The 20,861-nt window shown below is 42.3% G+C and overlaps 3 protein-coding genes across 10 annotated transcripts in view; 2 read left to right on the top strand and 1 right to left on the bottom strand.

Annotated features, from left to right (window-relative positions):
* Positions 1 to 274: 274 nt before the first annotated feature.
* On the top strand, positions 275 to 5,904 carry ccng2 (cyclin G2). Its single transcript, XM_029169917.3, has 8 exons — positions 275 to 420; positions 1,656 to 1,808; positions 1,900 to 2,037; positions 2,158 to 2,408; positions 2,774 to 2,852; positions 2,983 to 3,081; positions 3,903 to 4,102; positions 4,943 to 5,904. The coding sequence occupies exons 2-8, from the start codon at positions 1,704 to 1,706 to the stop codon at positions 5,070 to 5,072; spliced, it is 1,002 nt and encodes a 333-aa protein (XP_029025750.1). The 5' UTR covers positions 275 to 420; positions 1,656 to 1,703; the 3' UTR covers positions 5,073 to 5,904.
* A 453-nt stretch (positions 5,905 to 6,357) lies between these two features.
* taf1c (TATA-box binding protein associated factor, RNA polymerase I subunit C) lies at positions 6,358 to 13,661 on the bottom strand. The gene is made up of 15 exons (XM_029169862.3): positions 13,218 to 13,661; positions 13,029 to 13,140; positions 12,745 to 12,794; positions 12,510 to 12,605; positions 12,251 to 12,318; positions 11,906 to 12,156; positions 11,614 to 11,745; positions 11,397 to 11,514; positions 11,240 to 11,311; positions 11,030 to 11,165; positions 10,755 to 10,883; positions 10,364 to 10,541; positions 9,680 to 9,817; positions 7,917 to 9,232; positions 6,358 to 7,675 (listed from the first exon to the last, which is right to left on the bottom strand). Exons 1-15 carry the CDS (start codon positions 13,332 to 13,334, stop codon positions 7,406 to 7,408), a joined length of 3,183 nt encoding a protein of 1,060 aa, XP_029025695.1. The 5' UTR covers positions 13,335 to 13,661; the 3' UTR covers positions 6,358 to 7,405.
* Positions 13,662 to 14,209: 548 nt separating this feature from the next.
* The window catches only part of LOC114867284 (WD repeat-containing protein 7), a 58,210-nt gene continuing 51,558 nt past the window's right edge, over positions 14,210 to 20,861 (top strand). For 3 of the 8 annotated variants that reach the window (XM_029169845.3, XM_029169846.3, XM_029169842.3), the window contains exons 1-10: positions 14,210 to 14,382; positions 15,232 to 15,403; positions 15,501 to 15,607; positions 15,966 to 16,044; positions 16,230 to 16,404; positions 16,588 to 16,664; positions 16,881 to 17,000; positions 17,134 to 17,279; positions 17,735 to 17,837; positions 18,986 to 19,117. In XM_029169845.3, the coding sequence (XP_029025678.1) occupies positions 15,245 to 15,403; positions 15,501 to 15,607; positions 15,966 to 16,044; positions 16,230 to 16,404; positions 16,588 to 16,664; positions 16,881 to 17,000; positions 17,134 to 17,279; positions 17,735 to 17,837; positions 18,986 to 19,117 (1,098 nt within the window). In that variant the 5' untranslated portion in view covers positions 14,210 to 14,382; positions 15,232 to 15,244. Of the gene's footprint in view, positions 14,383 to 14,909; positions 14,931 to 15,231; positions 15,404 to 15,500; positions 15,608 to 15,965; positions 16,045 to 16,229; positions 16,405 to 16,587; positions 16,665 to 16,880; positions 17,001 to 17,133; positions 17,280 to 17,734; positions 17,838 to 18,985; positions 19,118 to 20,861 lie in introns of those variants that run through there. The other 5 variants (XM_029169850.3, XM_029169849.3, XM_029169847.3 and 2 more) reach the window with 3 other exon arrangements.

Below are 20,861 nucleotides of genomic sequence, written 5' to 3'. Positions count from 1 at the left end.
TCCAATTTTGGGCGGTCTATTTGAACGCATCAAGTTGCAACACGTTGATTGGATGCCTGAAACATCGATCAAAACTTGCGTCATAGTAAGTAAGTAAGTATATCGAGTCAAGACATTCATCGGTGGATTGATGAATGATTGTCGAGCTGAAGTACAAATTCCTTGATGTCCTTGTTGGAAAGTGAATAAAATGACACAAAACATTTCAGTTAGACTTTTATGTAAAACCGTTAAGCCTGAAAGCGGATCATTTCTAGTTACCAGTAAGAGCTCCTGATTGGCTGCTGGAGAAAGATGTCCACAAATGGGCGTGATCTTTAGCAACATCAACAAAGGAGAGAAAAAGAGAAAGAAGAAAGACCAGAAGGAAAAGAGCTGAAGCAGAAAGAACAGATATGTGGATTTAACTGGCAATAACAGGTAAGGTAGAGTAAAACTTTTAGATGCTCTAAGATATTACTTTTTAATACATAGATGGTGTTTATTGTTTAACTGTATCCTGTATGATTTCTGTTAATATTAGTTTGCTCGAGAAGGAAATAAGCAGACGAAAGTGAACAGTCAACAACAGACGTCTTCTTTATTCGTTATTATATAACTAAGAACGTTTTTTGAAAAATCATCTTATTTCGGTGTATATTTCTGGCACAAATCTGTACAGAACTCGTACAATTGCGATTAGATTGGTTGCGCTGCTGAAGTGTATTTCTATCTGGTCTGTGTAATAAGGAAATAGTGGCATTTAGCTTAGTTATTGACGTTAACATAGTATGTGATGACTTCTCCCGACTCAGTCTTAGTTTTAACACTAAACCATTATTTGCCTTTGTACATCTAACGATGATTTTTTTTTCTAACGGCTTAGACAAGATGCTGTTTCTTGTCGGTTGTTGGTGTCCTTTGGCTTCCAGCTAGATTCGACAATTTCTAACGTTACATTCACTAGAAATCACTACAAGCACATTTCGCTCGGTTACTGTATTGTATAAAAATGGTAGTGGAATAAATAATAGTGGTAAATTGTACAGTTCCATAGCTCTTTTCAGTGTTGGAGGATAGAGCAGCCCCTCCCCCGCTCGGACCAGAGGATTTAAAACTAACATTAGCTTAGCAGCGGTTGACGTTAGCATCCTCGGCTAGCATCAGCTAAAACGGTAAAAAAAAAATGAAAAATTGCAGCCGGCTGGCGGTGTTTGTGTACAGTGGGTTGGTTATTAACCGACAGAACCTTGGAAAAGCAGTTGATTTTCGGTCAGAGGACAGAAGGCGTTAACCAGACGAAATCTGACACTGGAGCTCAGCTGAGGGAAGTGGGTTGGACTCCTGAGCTGTGCCCCCCGTTAAGACCGAGAGCAAAATGTAGGCCAAGGATCTATTTACAGTATAACACGGAAAAAGAGATAGTTTATATATCTTTGGTTTAAAAAAATAAATAAACCAAAGATATATAAACTATGCAATGATTTAAAAAACGTTTTTGTTAACAGACTGATGCCCTTTTTTACCACGATGAAATAGATAATTGTAAGTAGTATGTAGTGAGAATGGGCCAATTCCATTCGTTTTTGTAATGTTGCCTATATTTGTGCTGTTTTGTCGAACTGGGGAAATTCTGAGCTCTTAGTCATGTTTAATCTTTCTTTTTCTCTCTGTAGATAAAATATTGTGGTTAAACCGAAGGATCTTCCACTGCCAGCCGAGAAATGGATGGCTTCAAGCTGATGAGGGAGCTGCGGGTGAACTATGAGCAGGAGGTTCATTATCTCCCTAAAGAAACTGGACTCGCCCTCATTGAATCCACAACACAGGTAAGTAGCCCAATTGATAATCTGTAGGTTCAGTAAGAGAAAACCTTTCACAAAGCTGTGGGGAAAAAACAGGTTAATCTTTGCATTCTAGGATGACGGGCGGATCTCAGCCAGATGCAGAGATGCCAAAGTGGAGGACCTGTGGAGTTTGACCAGCTTCTTTGGTTACAGCACACAGACATTTGTCCTGGCTGTTAACCTGCTAGACAGATTCCTGGCCACGATGAGGGTAAGAATTGATTCATTGGTCTGTCAGAAAGAGCAACAGGACAAAACATTTTGGCTTTGAGCAATTGCAACACCTCTAACAGTTTGTAAGTCACCTAACACCTCCACCTTTGCACTTCAGATCCAGCAGAAGCATCTGTCCTGCGTCAGCCTTAGCTGCCTTCACATGGCGGCCAAAGTGACAGAGGAGGAGTGCAACCTGACACCAAGCGTCGAGCTCATTCGTATCGGACAGTGTAGGTTCACTGCGTCCGACCTTGGCCGCATGGAAAAGATCATCACTGAGAAACTCAACTTCAAGCCTAAAGCTATCACTGCCTTAACGTTCCTGCAGTTGTACCACCAGATCACACTTTCATACTCCACAGACAGGTGAGATTATTATAGAAATTGCGTTACTTCCTGTAAAGTTGACTTTGTGCAGTTTCTAAAATACACGGATTGTATAGTATTGAAAGTGGGTCCCCACACCACTGCTTGTTTATCACAGCATTTCCACCTAATGTAGGGCAGCAGTCAACTATCAGCTGACTCCAATGTCTGACTGAAGTGCACTGATAAGATTTGTTGTCTGTTGCTGGCACTAACGCCTCACTTGCATAACCCTGGAATATAGTTCTCAACTGCACAACACATACCACTTTGCTTTATTCATGGTCTTTTTTCTTATCGCCTTGAAGTTTAAAAAGTTCACTCTGTCTGGTAACTAACTAACCTCTGTTTGTTTGTGTTAACAGGAAGGACGCTTTAAGTTTGGAGAAGCTGGAAGCTCAGCTCAAAGCCTGCCTGTGCCGGATCTCCTTCTCTAAAGCAAAGGTAAGAATTAACTGCTTGGGCTGAACTTCAGACTGGGTTGTAGCTGCTCTGTAGTCAGCTTACTCAAAAACTAGCATGGTTACATAACCATTAACCAGACTTGTTCGTTTTCCTCTGTTTTACCATCTAGCCGTCTATCTTGGCCTTGTCCCTCCTGAGGAAAGAGATTGAAGCCATTCAGTCAGAGGACATGCTGGAAATAGTTTATCACATCCAAAGACACTTGAAGGTAAACAAAACACTTTTACTACACATTTTACTACCCAACTCCTTATCCTGTAAGTCACATTAACACATTACATTTAACTGTGTCAGTAGCCCCAGCTGGATCAGCTTAACAGCACTGTAGTGGCTTCAAAAATTCCCAACTGCAAAAATAAAGCCTGCTTGTTGCGTTGATAATTTTGGAGTTTACAAACGACTTTATTAACCAGCCATACAGCCTGCTGGCACAAGATTTCATTTAGCTGAATGAAGGGGAGTAAGCGCAGCACTGACTGGATGTGTAATCATATTCTCAATAGCAGCAGCAGTGGGGAGGGGGGGTGTTATTTATTCTTAGCCCATCTCACAACATAATTTCTGTCAATGCCTGGTTATGTAATGTGCAGATATGTGGTGTGTTGTGGCTGGACTGCAAATATATTACTATTTTTTATCCACCCTCTTTGGTTTGTTTACACATTTCTATTTTACTTTGCTGTCATGCAGGACAAGCAGAGGCACATTTACAAAAGTGCCCTTCCTGCATAGTTACAGTATATGTTGGTATGTTGCTTTCAGTCTCCTGGATGTTTGTCTTTTCAACCCTCCCGATTGAAAGACTCAACGGTGTCAGACAACCAGTTGATTAGGATCAGCAAAAAATCCCTAGAATCTGTTTAAACTGGTTTTTCTCACATCCCTGACGTGGAAAACTAGTCCAGGTTTCTGTTTCCATCCAGACCTTTAGAAGGCAGCGTTCTATTAAGTAACTGGATAATTTTAAGTGCACTGGTGTCAGGGTACAGCGTAGTTGGCCAAACTAAACTGCTGTGTTGTTGGTTTCAGATTGCTGACAGCGACTTGCTGATGTGGAGTGAACGGGTGGCCCAGTGTCTGTCGGACTACGCTTCCCCTGAGTGCAGCAAACCCAATCACAGGAAGCTGCAGTGGATCGTGTCGCGGCGGACCGCCCAGAACCTGCACAGCTACCGCAGTGTCCCGGAGCTGCCTACCATCCCTGAGGGCTGCTGGGATGAGAGTGAAAGGTCAGAGCCACAACCGCACCATCTTAGATCCTGGACAGTAAAGTTTCAGATTCAGTTTAACTCTCAGGCTGATGTCAAACTGAGGCAACACCTGAATAAACCAAGCACTAGTTACGTCAACAGGTTTTTAGGAACCCGACGCGCCCTGTGTGTCACCACACACGCACACACACTTATTCCCTTTCTTTAGAAAAACAGTAATGAAAAAACACAACGACTGTGGGTGTCATAACACATCCCCTTTTTAGGACTACAGAAAGTATTAGTTGAACTAGTTGGTGATTTCAATGTGCGTCAACACACAAGTTTCTGTTGTGTTGTAACAGTATGACACATACACAACACAGTCAAGCCGTCTAGGAGCTACAGCTGTCTGCAAACAGCTGATCATGCCCCACCCCTCTGAGGTCTTTCCATGACATCACAAGGCTTGGCCTTTATGTAATCTGGAACTTCTGGACAACGTTTTTTTTTTTCCAGTCAACATGCAAACACACAGCAGGGAACAAGCACAGACTTTGCCCAGCTGACTGTCAGACTGTTTGCCCACAGAGCAGTTGAGTCCAAGGAAAACCACAAACCTGATAACCAAACTTCAGTGTGAAAACGTAGCACACGTCCTCACTGTTCACACCCAAACCTTCAGTCAGCCGACTTCAAATCAATCAGTCAAATCATGAGATCAGCTGGTCACAGCAAAGAGGGAACACTTATCTTTTCACTGGGCGTTTATCTTGAGTTTAAGATTATGGTTATTAAACACTGGTTTAAAAACACAATTTCTAGTATTCTTATATCTGTTATGTATGATGTGCTCACAGTTTCTCTTTGTGCCTACAGTGAGGATTCATGTGAGGACATGAGTTCAGGTGAGGAGTCTCTAAGCAGTTCTCTGGGCAGTGACGCTGAAGGGCCCTTCTTCCCCCTGCACCTGCACCACCAGAAACACCACCAACACCTCCTCAGTTGAAGCCGCCGCCTTCTGACATATTTAATTTTTTTATAAGCTCTGGTACTGCTGGAGAATCACAGAATGACTTTCAGCCGAGAAGCCTGCCTCTTCCTGGTAGTTAGTTTGTTGAGTTTGTAGATGTGTTGGTGCATGTTGATGTCACATTCCAGAACGTGGTAATTTAGTAATGCACAGGCTGAAGTTTGGTGGGTGGAGTCCAGTCCACTCTTTGATGGTGCTGAGCCAGCAATGCTGCAGTTGGCCAGATATGTTCTGTGTCTGACTGTCTGTTCACACCAGAAACAGTTCTCAATTACAAGGAGATAATTTGCCAAAACATGTTTATTTAATGTATTGTTTTTGACTTTTATGTATGGAAGACTTTTTATTAGTAGTTTTACTGATGTGCAGAAGCTGAGTTGACAGTTTTGGGATGTTCAGATTGATTTAAAAGCTGTTGCTTTTTTGATCCACAGTAGTAATGTTTGATTTGCACATAAAAACCTTATTTCAGGTGTTTCAGAATCTGTGTTTACAGAAAGGTTTCCTTCAGATTCAAACCCTGCTAATACAGCAGGTGTGTGTTTGTGGATGTGTGTGTGTGGATGTGGGCTCAGCCTTGGTTTCTGTTTAATGTTGCCAATTTAAGGATGTAGCTTGGAAACTGTTCACGTGTATGGAACTAATGTTGACCAAGTGTCAAAAAAACTGAAAAATGTTCGTAAAAACATGTAAAACTGTAAATGATGTACAAAAAAAATATGTTAATAATTTTTTGTAGATATTAATTTATTTATTGTTTTTGTCTCCTGTGTTAAGGAAAAAAATCTTATAAAAATCTTATTTTTAATTCTGTCTGCCTTTTCTCTTGTGACCTGCTACTTGGATTCGTTTACACGACCAAACTGAAAGTTTTAGTTGTATGAGGACCTTCAAAAGGAAACAAGGCATTTATTGGAACCTTGATGTTTCTTAGAATTTAAGTAAAATCTCACAGATTTTGCTTGACACACTTCCTCTTAAGGACTCCATATAAAGCTCATATTAAACTTCCCTCTGCCTTCATTAAAATAAGGCTTGTTGGTGAAACTGCCCCTTCCCCAAAGAGAAGAATCAAAGTTATGCCACAGTGCTAATTAGCCAACTGTATGATTTCTAAAAAAACATTTATTAGCCATAATCAGGATGACACACAAAGAACATGTTCTTCTGTGTTATTGATCCATCAGATTTTTGTTCAATCAGGACCAAAACGTCTGAAAATCTCTGAAGACCTTTTGGGGTAAGAAGCTTTAACCAAACATGTGGGAGAGAACTGTTTATTTTAGTCCAAAAAGTATAAAATCTTTACTATGATCTTAATATGTTCAGTCTTTCTGGGTTTTACCTTTATTATGAAAACTGGGTAATGGATTGAAAAACATTTACAAGTAAATAACGTGTCAATCCAGCACCTGAACTAACCACATGCTGAATTAGGTGTGCAGACATTACCCAGCATGTCCTGAGGTCATGCAGCCAAAGAGCAGCTGTAGTGTCTGAGGCTGCTTTGGTCACTTCCTACAGTACGTATACATGATATCACAGCAGGTGGTGATCAAATTAGGCGGAAACCTACCCAAAACTCTCTCCATGCTAAAAAAATGTCTCCCAGTGCCTTTTAGAAAATACACTTAAAAAAGACTTAGGGAAACTTTGGTCTTCTTTTAAGTTGAGGATTTATTAAAAATAGCTTGGTTGTGTTCATAATGTATCTGGGAGGGGACATACCAATACAAAAATACTTCATGTAAAACCAGTAAAACAGCAAAACAGAAACAAAACTTTCTGTGAAATACTGAGTCAAAATGACGACACACTACCACAATAGTAGCACATACAAAATCTTAAAGTGGACAAGCAGCTGATCTGAAATCAATCTGCTGCCTCCAAGAGTAAAGCAGCCAATCACAGCAGCAGATTGAACCACTGGAATGTTTGTCAAAAGCAAACAGTCATTCTAATCATTTCATAATTTTATCCCTTTCAATCTCTCATTTTTAAGGTCAGATCTTCAGCTACAGCGAATGCTCTCACACACGCAGCATCATAATAACAAACAAAAGCGAGTGTAACAAGTGTCAATTCAAAGGTAACTCCTACCGAGCCATCCACCAGTCAGTCGTCTGGATCCTCACCGCTGACGCTGAGGGATCTGTCCTCAGTCTGTGGTCACTGTCTTCTCTGATTACATTCAGCTTTAATAGTTACATTTCCAGTAAAGTCCTGCAGAAGATGCCAACACCTGCGTGGTTCATTCTCCTTTACACGGGATACAAAGGATATTTGAAAGACATTGACCTGACAGATAATCAAAATCCCATTCGGGACTTTTTCTTCTTGGGTTGGGACGACTGTGATGCTTGTGACGGCCCTGGTCGTCCTTTTGAACTCTGGGAAAGGGACTGGGAGAAACCTGACCAACCAAATGAGTCTTTGGACAGATCCACCCTGAGGCTCCGTAAAGAAGCAGACTGTGGGCTAAGGAGCTGAGAGCTGGAGGAAGGGGATGCCACGGGTGGAGGTGGGAGGTAGCTGGTGCTCTCCTGTTCCGGGAGGTAAGAGTTCTGCAAAGGCTCATCCTGTAAAGAGACAAGGAACAGCTGTAAGCATGAGGAAGACACTGATTATTGAATCCAGTTGTTTACAAAAGGTCCCTTAGCTGAAAATCTTTTCTAATCACTTCACCGCAGCTGAACTGTTAAGGGAACAGTGCCAGTGGTTGTTTAAAAATCAGGTACAAAATAAAGTGTTTTCTGACCGCTCTGACACATTTGTTGGTTATTGTCAGTAGCTCTACAACAGACGCTGCCTTGCTCTTACCTGTGATGCAAACAGAGCGCTGAGGCGGTCGTCTGCCAGACGTCTGCGCGTCCTCTGATTGACTGCTGAGGAGTCATGTTTCCCTGTCTGGGTGCTGCTGGGCGTCCTCTCGCTGCCTGGCTGAGATTTAACAGTCTGGGGTGTGGAGGAGGGTGTGGGATTCGGCGTGTCATTCTGCACAGTGGAGGGTGTCGTGGCTTCTGGTGTTCCATCGCGCTGGGACAGCAGCCCTGTCCCCTCCGTGTCTGAATGCCTGCCCTGGCTGGCTGCAGAGGACCAGCCCGTCGAGTCAGAGAACTCGTCCAATTCCGACTGGCTCAACGATGAGGTGAAGCTGCCCGACAGCTCCATGCGTTGGCCACTAGCTCGCTTAGCCTCCTTCTCCCTCCTTCTTTTTCTCTTCAGAGCCTCCACCTTCTTCTCTCTGTTCAAGCCCAGCTGGTCCTCCCACCAGGCCCGCCATGCTTCCTCTCCCTGCCAGGAGAGGGTTAGACGCTGGCTCAGCTGATCTCTCCAAACCTCTGTGTCCACTTGGTTCGGCACTTGGACCACGTCTGGAGTAACGAGCGAGGACAGAGCGCCGTGACTCAGCAGTGAGCGTTTGGACATGCATCCTCTCAGATCCTGCTTTAGTTGATGTACAAGCTGCTCCTCAGTGGGGTCTCTAGTTTCATTGGGGAGCTGGAGGAGACCCTTAGTGCTGACCGTGAAGTGAGGCAGGTGATGTGGTCGGGAATTCTTGTGCATCAGTTTTTGAAGCCAACTTCTCCATGTGACGAGAGCCTGTTTGCTGGGCTGCAGATTGGTACCAACATGACTCCTGGAACCACAGGCTGCTACCTCCACAACTTCAGGCTCCTTAGTCGCACCGACTTTGTCGCCTTCTGGTGTTACATCATTCTTTTCTGAGCCATTGACTTGATCCGGCTCAGGATCATCGTTGATAACGACCTGGAGCCACTGCTTCGGTTTTCGACATCTCTCCGCTGCATCAGAATCCTCAGAGAAGGAGTCCACAGATACGGCTTCCGACCGTTGCTCCTTCTCTGGAGTTTCCGCTACAGTCACAGCCTGACTCGGGCCAATCGCATCATCATCACTCCATGCGTCTGATGCTACCACCTGTGAATCTGGAGCTTGTAGAGTTGTTTTGGCTGCTTGCGTAGGCAGAGGTTCGTCCTCTGCTGCTGAAGATGGAGAAGTGTTGTCCGTGTGCTCAGTTGTGAGGATCTGGTAGAATATGTCTCCTGCCTCAGTCAGCTGCAGGACACACAAACACTCTTTGCCGCCGCTTTTCTTCTGAATACACGTCAATCCTAGGAACAAGCACATCATAAATGCATGGACACAAACTCAGATGACAGACATTCTCAAGGCATTACTGTTGCTATGATACAGGCCATTAGCATTTCATACAACACATCTGGCACAAAGTCTGTACAGAAGTCTGAACATCGTGTCATGTAAAACTGTCTTAGTGCTGTTTAGCATTATGCTTAGCATTTACACATAAATGGAGTGTACAGTTGTATGTATAAAGTGTAAATGGTTCTTAGATCCCTGTTGTTATATGGACCCTGATCGCAATGACACCTAAACACATAAAACGTAACCACAATCTGCAGATGTCATCGTCAGATAACAGAAGCTCTGTGTTACAGGTTTACTGTTGCTGCTTATGAAATAGAACCTGCTCGTGTATTGTTATCTACACTGAACTCTGCTCCAAACTCCCAAACACAGTGCTATCCATCAATCCATACCTGCAGCTGGCAACGACAGCCTGCTGGATGCCGTGTCCAGGCGGTGAGGAATCTGAACTGGAAGGTGCTTTAGACTGTTTCTGGGTGTAAGCAGAGCCTGAGGAGGACCTTGACTGAAACAGGGCTCATGGCGACCTCCTGCACACGGGAGAGGATACGCACAGCTGTTAGTGTGTCTAAGTTAAATCTGGCTGATTTACATCAACAATGGTCAACGTGGTCCTTGAACGGTCACTGTCCTGCTTGTTTTCCCAACCAAGCATGTACTTGCAGCTGATTAGCCAAACACACCTAACCCAGGTCATGAGCAGTGGCTGGGGCAGGTTAAGGTGAAACACAAACAGGACAGTCATGATGGAGGACCAGAGAAGCCTTGCACAAAAGCAGATACCAGGGTAAGTGAAGCATCCTTGCATGCTGCCAAGCCAGGATAGGAAGGTGCAGAAAAGTCAAGCTAATGTAGCTAGTGTCTTCTTTAAGGACAACCTTCTTCTTTAGCACCGGTCAAGCTGGCTGCTGATGGGAATTTCCCCGCTGTGGGACTAATAAAGGCATTCTATTCTATTCTACTTACCAGGCCAATGCTCTACCTACTGAGCTACCAGGCAAATATACTCAAATTAGTTTAATGCAAAATCATTAGCCACAAATTGACAAAACGTCATCAGTAAAACTGGTACTCACCTGAATACTGCAACAGAGTAATTTCTTGAGAGCTGTGGGAGCCCAGCAGCACCTTCGCAGTGCTAGACTGTGATGAGGCAGGAAGGATGTGACAAAACATGGGCGGGGACCGCATCAAGTGATCCCACTTAAGCATGGGCATGCAGGGGAAACGCTCATCTATGATGTAGGCCGAGTACTGGAAGAGGGGGAAAAACACATTTCCTCTGTGTAACGAACATGCTACGGACTCAAACTAGAGCTTCTTTCTCGCTGCCACTACAAACAAACTTCAGAGCCAGAAAGTCCCTAATGTCACTACAACATGCTTGAAGTGACTTTAGTCAGCCAGTAACAGATTAGTGGCTAGTCGTTGGCTAGTTGTCTAAAGGCTTGGTTCAGGATTCCTTACCTGAGTGGTGATGAGGTGGTGGAAGGGGTGGACGTCTCCCAGATATTTGGCCAATATAAGCCTCTCTCCACTCCGACATTCTGAGGTGTTGCTGATACGAAACAGCGTGTGGCCACTGACCGGACTCACCTGACCAGGCAATAACAGGAGAAAGGGTTATAGAGCGGGTACATCCTCCTATGACACACATTACTTTTAGTGACTAAACTAGAAACTAGAAACTAAACTAAACCTGGCTTGACAAGCACCGTGTTTCTTCCAGTTTTGCGTCTTACCCTGATGTCTGTCAGCTCCGCCCCTGTTCTGTCTGCATATGCCATCACCCTTGGGTGGGCAGAGAACTCGCACCATCGCCATGGTGACTCTGCATTAAAGTAGAGGTTGCTGCTCTCCTCACGAACCTTCTGCATCCTTCCAAAGGGCAGAATATGTGTTTACATACAGTGCGATCGTAACCCAACATCTGCAGGGACATTCACGCTCACCCCTTGCCGATGGTCCACAGGTTTGCTGCTCCGCTCTCACTTGTCACCAGAACTTCACCTATAACATGAGGACTGAGAAACAGCACAGAGGATGTCACAATAAGACCTTTTCTGACCTCCCACTAACAGCAGCATCGTGGCCGTAAGGGTCACTAACCTGATGTTGACGCATGTCACAACATCCTTAGTGTTGACGACCTGCAGCAGACGAGGCTCTTTTGTTTCACTGAAGCTCCAAACTCCACACAGGCGATCTGACCGCACTGCAGTAAAACCTGAGAGCAAATGTGCCAAAAGGTCTGTAAACCCTGGATTCTTTAACCCAGGCTCAATTCCGCAGCATTTTTAAAATAAACCATTCTCAGAGCTCTTACATTCATTGAAGAGGGAGCTAGAGCTTATCTGTCTGATGGGCCCTTTCAGCTGGTGGCTTAATGGGGGGCTGCTAGTGGCATCCAAAAAGGCAGAATCTCCTCCCTGGTGCTGCAGCACCACTTTGTGGAAGTCTGGAGTATTGCGTTAAGAAACAGAACCAACAGTACATGCACCAACACGCTGCAGCACCTCATCAGTTACATCATCCCTAGTGTGTGCTTTTGTCAATGAACCAGAAAAAGTACAGAACAATGAGAAGAAAGCCAGTAATTAATGTTACTTGCAGGATACTGAGACGGTCAAGTCCCTGGTTTCCTGGGTAGATAAGGCACCCGTGCTCTAAGCTGCTGCCAGTCTGTGAAAAGGAGTTAAAGGCTAGAGCGCCACCTGTGGATGCTTCTGAGAGCAGCAGGCGGTCTCGCTGCTCCGTCAGCTCCTCATGCAGCAGGGAGCTCAGCAGCTCAGGGGGGACAGAAGGAACCACGTCTGACAGAAGGCTGTTGTAGACTTCCAGCGGCCTGGAGGAGTAGGTCCTCGTACAACTGGGAGGAAGAATGTTCAAGACCATAAACCAGCGGAATGGCGATACAGAGACTGCCATTGACATTAATCAATCAATCAATCAGGTCCACTCACACTTTGAACTTCATCATATCAAGGAAGTTTTTCACCTTCCACATGTGGATAGAATCCTTCTGATACTTCTGTACAAACAAACACACACACACACACACACACACACACACACACACACACACACACACTTGTTTTTACTTTTAAAACATGGGATTCAAATTGTTGGTTAAAAGTTGAAATAAGGAATATTCTGAATATTAGAATTTCAATATGCGCTATCCACAAACACATTTCGCATCACTGCTGTTGTAAGACTCACCAGTGTTCTCCCTGATTTGAAGTTGAAGTTTTCACCCAGGATTTCACCCATGCACCCAAAAGCATCATGACAGTGATCCTCAAAGAAGTTCTGCATCTAAACACAATGAACCCCATGAACTTTATGCTAGTCCATTTAATGTATGAGGTGACTGACTCAAACAGCAGCATTTACAGACGTTTGGGGTTCCATTGCACGTATGAACACAGTTAATGACTACATTAGATAAACTCACATGTTGTGTAAAATCCAGTGGATCTGGAGGAGTCGAATACCCAACAAAATCTGCAAAGTAATAATTACAAACATTTAGATAAATAATAATTACAAGTAATATATAATAAAATATCACAATCACACAAAAATGATAGAATGAACAAATGTGACTTTTATTATGCAGTACATTATGTTATGGAGTTTTCAGTCCAGATGATGTCACCTGCTTGCAGCAGAACTGCAAAACTATTTTCTACTTCATTGTTTATCATGACATGTGTGTGGGAGACAAACCAGACTCACGGTTTTTAGGAGACAGGAGTGGAATCGGCACCGGTTCCGTGTGACGCCACGTCTCCCCTCTGGTGTGATGACTGGATGCAAACGTCCAGCTGGAGACAGGACCCGAACCGCCCTGAAACCACAACACTCATCATTAACAGCGTAATCACAGGACTTCATCTCACATCAAACATGCTAATCTGACTTTACCACAGGTTTGACTCGGTTGTAGGTGCCCCATTTTCCAGCAGTGTGCTTTAGAACAGAGTCCGGTGGTCCGCAATTGTAAAACGAAGGAAAAAGCTGTTGTGGGAATTCGTAATCCATTAGGAATTTATAACATCAATAACGTTGTGGCCTGGGGTCCCCCCACGGTCTCTGTGCGCCTGGGATCAAGTCTGGACATGTTGTTCTCCTGCATCAGCTAATGTTAGCTAGCTCCGAAGCGCGCTTTTAGCCGTACAACTAGCCTTCTCTCACTGTCAACTGTCAAATCATCACGATACGACTCACACGATAAACTCCACACGTCAGAGCAAAATCACTTTGTTTGAAAAAGGCACAACAATCCCAAATCGTCGGTGTCCCCTTCAACACGTGTCGCTCTCGATAGGATACATTTGTAAGTGGCCAACAACAACACAAACACTTCCGCTGAAACCGTTTGTATTTTCACATTATAGGATTGAAAAATGTTTACTGTGAATATCAAATTAAAACGAAAGGCGAAGCATTACATTAGCCATTACACCCACAAATCATAATAAGAATATAGTTTGTTAAAAGCGCACTGCAATTTACTGTCTGCATGACAAACCTTTACAAAAAACATAACGAATACGTTTGACGTTTACTTTGGAAGGTCAATTGCATAATGAATATTCAAACTTGACTTACGTACAGGCTTCTAGGTTTTCAATATAAAACCAAACGTCTTCGATCTGCAAATACTCCACAAAAAAACTGTTTAACAAAATTAAACCTGTTAAAAAAATAAAACAAATAATTATTTATTATACTAATAATCAAATTATTATTTTTTTTATTATTCAAGTAATCTTTTCTTCTTATTTTATATTCATGAAGAATCGAGGAAAAAGATGCGATATCTCTGCAAATAAAGGGAAAAACTCGTGTGATCGAGATCGTGTTCGATGCACGGAAGGGAATATTTTATTTTGTAAATATAATACAGACCGGATGCGGGATTCAGATGTCGCGTGATCAGGGGACCGAACTGACCGCTTATCTCAGTGGACAGCAGCTAAAAACAAGTCATAAATAGAAATATTACACGTTATTTTTTGACACCAGGGAGGCATTTGAGCGACGGCGTTTTCTTCAAAAGGAAATGTTTCAGTTGGACTAATTTCTGGTATGTGTCAACGCATTTTTACATTGTATTTAGGTTCTGTTAGCCGTGTTGCTAACTCCGGAAGTTGCGGCATTGCAGGTGTAGTGTAGCGTTAGCACTTCACAGATCATTGCACAGCTCTGTGTCCTCTAATCGATCCCATTATCTTTAAACATTTAGAATATGTTCATAATGTCCCCCACTGACATTTTGTTAGGCGACAGTCCTGCAGCGTTATATAAATAAACTTGTCCATCTGTCTTCAATGCTACTGCGCAGTCTGTGCCCCTGTATAAGCGACAAGGTGAATATTTACCAATAACACAACCGGTTATTCTTAAGATGTGTGGACGCTGTGCTATCTGTTGTTAGACATGGCCTGTTACATTCGATTATATTAAATCATTACGCGGCTAATGCTTTTAAACAATGTGTCGGTTATGTCTCAACCGTCTATCATTCGATTAATCAGTCTATTTGTACATTATCATACTAAAATATTATACCAGTTGATCTCTGCAAACAAAAAAAGGAACAGTTCTTTCCAATAGATGACATCACTGGATCAGGTAGGGGATACCTTTGCAAAGTCAGATGGTAGAACCTACAGTAGTTTTCAGAAATATACAGTTACTGTTTCACAATTGGTTCTCCAATATGACAAATGATATTGTGCAAAGCTACTAGTTTTGTTTAAAAGTCTGTGTGCACTGTACCTTGTGTTTCAGGGTATGTGTGAAAGCACTATTACAGCTTCTGTTTCAATATACTTCTACTCTGCAATAACATTTTCTATATATCTTTTATATCCTCAGATTAGTGCCTCATTTGTCTGTGATCTCATCCTTAACTCTTCCTCTATATGCCCAGACACATCACCACAATGTCGGGGAACAATCTGGTTCTACCCATAGTGCTATGGGGTCGCACTGCTCCTACTCACTGCATCAGCAGCCTGCTGGTGATGGACGACTTCAGCACCATCATCACTGGATGTCATGATGGACAGATCTGCCTCTGGGACATGACACCTGAGCTGGAGGTATGAGGATAGTGATGTGTGTCATCTGCCTAAGATGTTTTTTCTTTCAATTGGCTATATTGCATTCACAATCAAAACTCTCATTTCACCTTCTCAGATTTGTCCCAGAGCCATGTTATTTGGACATACAGCCTCCATCACCTGTCTTTCTAAGGCCAGTGTGTGCAGTGATAAACACTACATTGTTAGTGCATCAGAGAGTGGGTGAGTACATTTTTATCAAACCCACATGTGGTATCTAATTATCAGAAGTTCCACACAGTTATTTTTTAAAATTTTCATTTCACATTAGAATGGCTTCTCATGTAATTTGTGCTTATTACTTTTATATCACTATTTAGCATATCATTGGAATTACATAGAAACATGTTAATTATTGGATGTTAGTTGTTAGGTTACAAAGTAAATAGGAACATGTTATTATCAGATACTTAAGTTCTTAAGGCTAGCTGCATTCATTTGTAAAATGTAATTTTCAGTTATTACTTTATGAAAACATCTTTTAAATAGAATTATAGAAGGTGGTTGACAAGTTGTTTTTCTTTCTTTGATTTTCTTCCAGAGAGATGTGTTTGTGGGATGTAAATGATGGCCGCTGCATCGAGTTCACCAAGCTGGCCTGTGCTCACACTGGCATACAGGTAAGGTGCACAATCATAGACTCTTCCTTCTGTTACCCATTTCTTTTCACTTCTATATTACCATTTTGTATGTGTTACACCGTCATGCATCCATTCTGCCCATCATGGGATCATAAGGAAGTGGACAATATTGCTGCTAAAACTAGACCGCTAGAAGACTAAAGAAAAGTATATTTGTTCTCTAGTTTTATCAATTCACCATCGGCACTCAGAGGGAGGGACGTCTGCTTTGCAATGGCCATTACCCAGAAATCCTTGTGGTGGATGCCACCAGCTTGGAGGTTCTGTACTCACTGGTATCCAAGATTTCTCCTGACTGGATCAGCTCTATGAGCATCATTCGATCTCACCGAACACAAGGTGAGTGTACTGAAAATGAAAAAAGAACAGAATATACAGGTGGCCTTTTTCTAAATGATTGAATTTTTGAACTGAGAAGTAACCATTAAAAATGTGGATAGGTAAATATGGTCTGGTCAACTGTTATTTAAAAAATCTATTAGTTGTGAGACCCTCACTGTAATTTGCTGTTTCTCTTTATAGAGGACACTGTGGTGGCAGTGTCTGTCACTGGAATTTTGAAGGTCTGGATCATCACAGCCGAGGTCAGCAAGATGCAGGTACGCCGAGTTTAGTTAAACAAGCCCCCATTCCTGTGTCCAGAGACCTGCTTCAAATCTTAGCATACCACACATTTCCATTAAATGTCTTTTTGGAAACACAGATGTAGATGGCCCATACAGTAATCAGATGGAAAGAAACAAACAAATAGCAGATAAAGGATCGTCACGGTTTATTTCATCTCAACCACAACCTGTTTGTTTGTGTGCGTTCAGGACCTGGACCCAGTGTTTGAAGAAGAGTCCAAACCCATTTACTGTCAGGGCTGTCAGAGTATTTCCTTCTGTACCTTCACTCAGAGCAGCCTACTTGTTGTCTGCTCAAAGTACTGGAGGGTAAGTATATGTACAACTGTACAACTGAGTATTCTTTATACTACAATGTATGCAGCAAGCCTGAAGTTATGGCTGTAGTCTGACTGGACTTGAGCTGACTGATTATTGTGTGTCCCTCTTTATTTTGCGTCAGGTATTTGATGCAGGTGACTACTCGTTGCTCTGCTCAGTGTCCAGTGAAAATGATCAGGCCTGGACGGGGGGAGAGTTCATCGCTGCAGACAAAGTCATCGTCTGGACTGAGGATGGATGCAGTTACATTTACAAGCTACCTGCTAGGTGAACATTGCCTTGAATTATGAGAATACAAACAAACGTGATTTTTTTTTATGAGCTATAACATATTAATGTACATAAACTCACTGGCCACTATTTAGTCTAATGCAAAAGCATTATTTCTACTTTTATGAGATTATAAGTTTTCAGTTTTTAAGTTGAAACATTTAGAAAAGTTATAATTCTACTTTAGTAGTATTATTACAGCGGGGATGGTGAAGTTGAACTAGAGTGCATCATATTAGGAGATGGTTCCCACCACATTAAAAATTCAGTGAAACCAACTGCACTTTGAATGTACTGTACTACATCCTCCTTCCATAAAAATCAGGATCCAGTGTAGTAAGGGGTCAGATACAGCTTATTTGATAGTATGATCACTACAAACACAAGCAGAGAAGCTGGGCGTCCCTTAGTGTTTCTGACATCGCCCTAAACCTTGTCCGTCTGTATTCTAGTTGTCAGCGTGCTAGTGAACACTTCCGGAGTGATGTTGGGAAAACAAAAGAAGGCTCTATTCCTCCGCTCATCTACAGCATCACTGACTGCGCAGACAAACAGGTCAGTTCTCCGTCACCCCTGTCCCTGTCACGCCCTGAGGGCACATAGTCAGGCTGCAGGATGTCTGATGCTTTAAATACAAAGAGGAAATGGAACAGGAGCCTCTTGTGTGACTGTGATATTAACACTGCTACACTGTCTGTCTCTTTAAGGTGATTTTAACCACACAACCAGTAGGGGGGTCTGTAATTGTTTGTCCTTTAGATTCGATAGCCACAGGTAGCTGTGTGTAGTGTGTGTTGCTGTGTTTGCATTGTGACTGCTTCTCTGTATTGGAAAGGTTTGATTTATTATAATCAGGGCTCACTTCACACACGTGGATTAGACCTAGTTCATGTTCTAAATCATGTTCTGTTACACATTTGGTCACTTTAAACCAAAATGAATTAACAAAGATCCGCTTTTAGTACAATTACTGTACAAGTGCGTCATGCAAAGGACCTCCTTAGTTATACTTTCTACAGAAGGTGGTGTTGACTTCAGTCATGCGGGTAAAGCACAGGACATATGTAACAGAAATGAGTGGAAGAAAGCAACTAAAATGGTTTCATTGGCTGTGATTCATATAATTTTATAAATACAGTATGAACAAAGGCTACATTATATATGGATGACCACCGCCGCTCTAAAAAAACATATGATTAATATATGGACAACAAATGCAAGCTAAAACCTACCATCGTTACATCAATAGCAGTGTCAATTTGTGCTGCTTTAAATTATTAAAATACAAGCACAAATTTGATAAATTTGTGTTTACGGTTTTGTTCAAGTAACCCGGACTTTCAATGTCAATATAAGTAATTATGTTTAGAACTAGAAAGACAACTGTAGCTTGAACAAGTAGTCATTGATTTCATCAGTTTTATCTGAAATTGTGACAAAAATGTAGAAAGGCTTAGGCTCTTGCTCCAAACTAAAACTAATCAGTCTATTTGATGAATGTGGGTTTGATCCATGTGTGTGAACCAGATTCCTGGTGCTTTGTGTGTATCCATAATTTTATTTTAGACATTCTGTGTGTTTATCATTTGTCGCGTTGCTTTTGTATTTATCTGTGATCGGTGTCTTGTGTTGTTTATGTTGTCACTTTTGTTGTTCTGTTCTCTGATCATTTTTTTTACACGCCTCCTCCTCGCTCCTCTCAGAAGAATGGGGAAGGAGGTGAGGAGGAGGGGGAGGAGGTGGCTGTGGAGGTGATGTGCCTCCCTCCCAGTGGGTACGACTTGGAGCTTTACATCCCCGAGCTGCTATTCAACCACCGGCCTCTAGAGGCGCCAGTAAGCCCCAGAAAATGCATTGTGACTGCAAAAATGCAGGAAGCTAATGGTTTTCACTTTGTTGACTGAGCTGCAGATTGATGAAATAGACATAATCACAGCAGTAGAGCATGTTAGTAGATCACCTAGATTTTTCAACATATTTTTGTTATTTTCAAATTTTAATAATTTTTGAGGATCATAGATACGAATGCTCAAAATTATTTTCAACATTGTCAGCAACAATAGAGATGTTTGCAAAACAGAGTATGCATCAGGGCTGCAGTCAAGTGGGTGGATTTCAAATAGTGAGGGTTTGTTTGGAGGAAGGATTATCGCCACCCAATCTGGCAAACGTTGTTTGATTTGGGTTTTTTCTCAGCTCAGCCAGAAAGTGACAACTAGATGAGAGGCGTGAACTGTGAGAACTGCAGTGAAAACGTGACATGCACTCGGTGGCTCACATCAACCCTGTACCTGGTGATCAACAGATCATCAGACCCAGCAGCTACATGTAGAGCAGCGTTTCTTATTATCTTGAGTTAAAGCTGCTGGATGCTGAGGTATTGTTATTATTATCAAGGTAAATTTATTTAACATAAACATATGTTAGCACAAATATTAATAATATGCCAGCTCTATAAATCAATGAATGTACACATTGATCAGTCAGATGTTGATGATGTTGCCTAACCAGTAACCTCAGACATGCAACATGTGACCCTCATAATAACAAGTATTATAGTATAGTATTCAACAGTATTGTTGATACTTTAATACTGTAGTGAAAGGGACACAATATGTGGTTGTTTCGAGTATAATGCGTATATTGAAAAGAACAGTGATCTAAGATAGAAATGTTGGTTTGAATCTGGCCCCGTCTGTTTTTTTCTTTTGTGCGAACGAAATCCTGTGAGCCGCCGAGTGGATGATGCTGAAGGTGACCTGTCTGCTCCTGCCTGCCTGATGAACTGAACTCATTCTGGTTTCACCTGGTTTCATTTCTTCTTCCCACTAAAACACCCCTACTCCTTCGAACCCCCCCATCATCCCTGTGTCTGCCTTCACGCTGATCAAGATGCATGCAGTCACTAAGCTGCTTCCCAATACAATAGGAGGCTCAGTGCCTGATGATGATGATAGGGAGGACAAAAGGACATGGTGGTTCTGTTTGTCCATTAGATCTTGTTTGCTGCTCTGGTAAACAGTTCTGATGTTTTTTTCTTGGGTTACAAGTCTGAACTACAGTGTAGCTGCAGTTTTCAGGGTGTAAACTCTTTTGTTGTGACCGAAAGCAGTGGGATCCTCTGCTAACGTTAGTAGAATGCAGTAGAAATTATGACTTTAAACAGGTGAAGCACTCAAATTAAACTTTTGATAAAGCAGTGGCTGTGTCCTCAAACAACCTGGAAAATGTTTCTTATTTTAGATGGTCTTAGTCTATACCACATAATTATTTATGTATCTTTTACAGTTAGGGTTCTTTCAGTGTTAATGTACAAAGAACAAACATGAAGGAAACCACTGAGGTCGAAGGTGCATCCAAAACTTGACTGTCCAGCGCAAATACAAGCGCACAGGCCCAGGTTTGGATGTTGTGGGTGTTATGATGAAATAAAACTCTAATGGTAAGAATCACAACACAGTGGGGTTCAAGGAAAGGACGTACAACCAACAACCAAACAAAAGCTAGAATCTCATCTTTGAAGTTTGCTTTGGTTTGTGTGTGTTTGGTGTGATTGTGTTAGTGGCACCCGTTTCCCCT

The sequence above is a fragment of the Betta splendens genome, chromosome 12 (assembly GCF_900634795.4).
Source record: "Betta splendens chromosome 12, fBetSpl5.4, whole genome shotgun sequence".
NCBI lineage: Eukaryota > Metazoa > Chordata > Actinopteri > Anabantiformes > Osphronemidae > Betta > Betta splendens.
Note: the sequence above shows the minus strand (reverse complement) of the source record. Positions and strands in the feature narration are given on the sequence as shown.

What these genes read in the sequence shown, in the direction of transcription:
- ccng2 (XM_029169917.3), top strand. Translation starts at nt 1,704, where the DNA reads ATGGATGGCTTCAAGCTGATGAGGGAGCTGCGGGTGAACTATGAGCAG. An exon ending in CTTTCATACTCCACAGACAG is followed by an intron (nt 2,409 to 2,773) that starts GTGAGATTATTA and finishes TTGTGTTAACAG; the next exon opens with GAAGGACGCTTTAAGTTTGG. An exon ending in ACATCCAAAGACACTTGAAG is followed by an intron (nt 3,082 to 3,902) that starts GTAAACAAAACA and finishes TGTTGGTTTCAG; the next exon opens with ATTGCTGACAGCGACTTGCT.
- taf1c (XM_029169862.3), bottom strand. Translation starts at nt 13,334, where the DNA reads ATGGATTACGAATTCCCACAACAGCTTTTTCCTTCGTTTTACAATTGC. An exon ending in GTGACATGCGTCAACATCAG is followed by an intron (nt 11,312 to 11,396) that starts GTTAGTGACCCT and finishes GCTGTTTCTCAG; the next exon opens with TCCTCATGTTATAGGTGAAG. An exon ending in CGGAGCTGACAGACATCAGG is followed by an intron (nt 10,884 to 11,029) that starts GTAAGACGCAAA and finishes TTGCCTGGTCAG; the next exon opens with GTGAGTCCGGTCAGTGGCCA.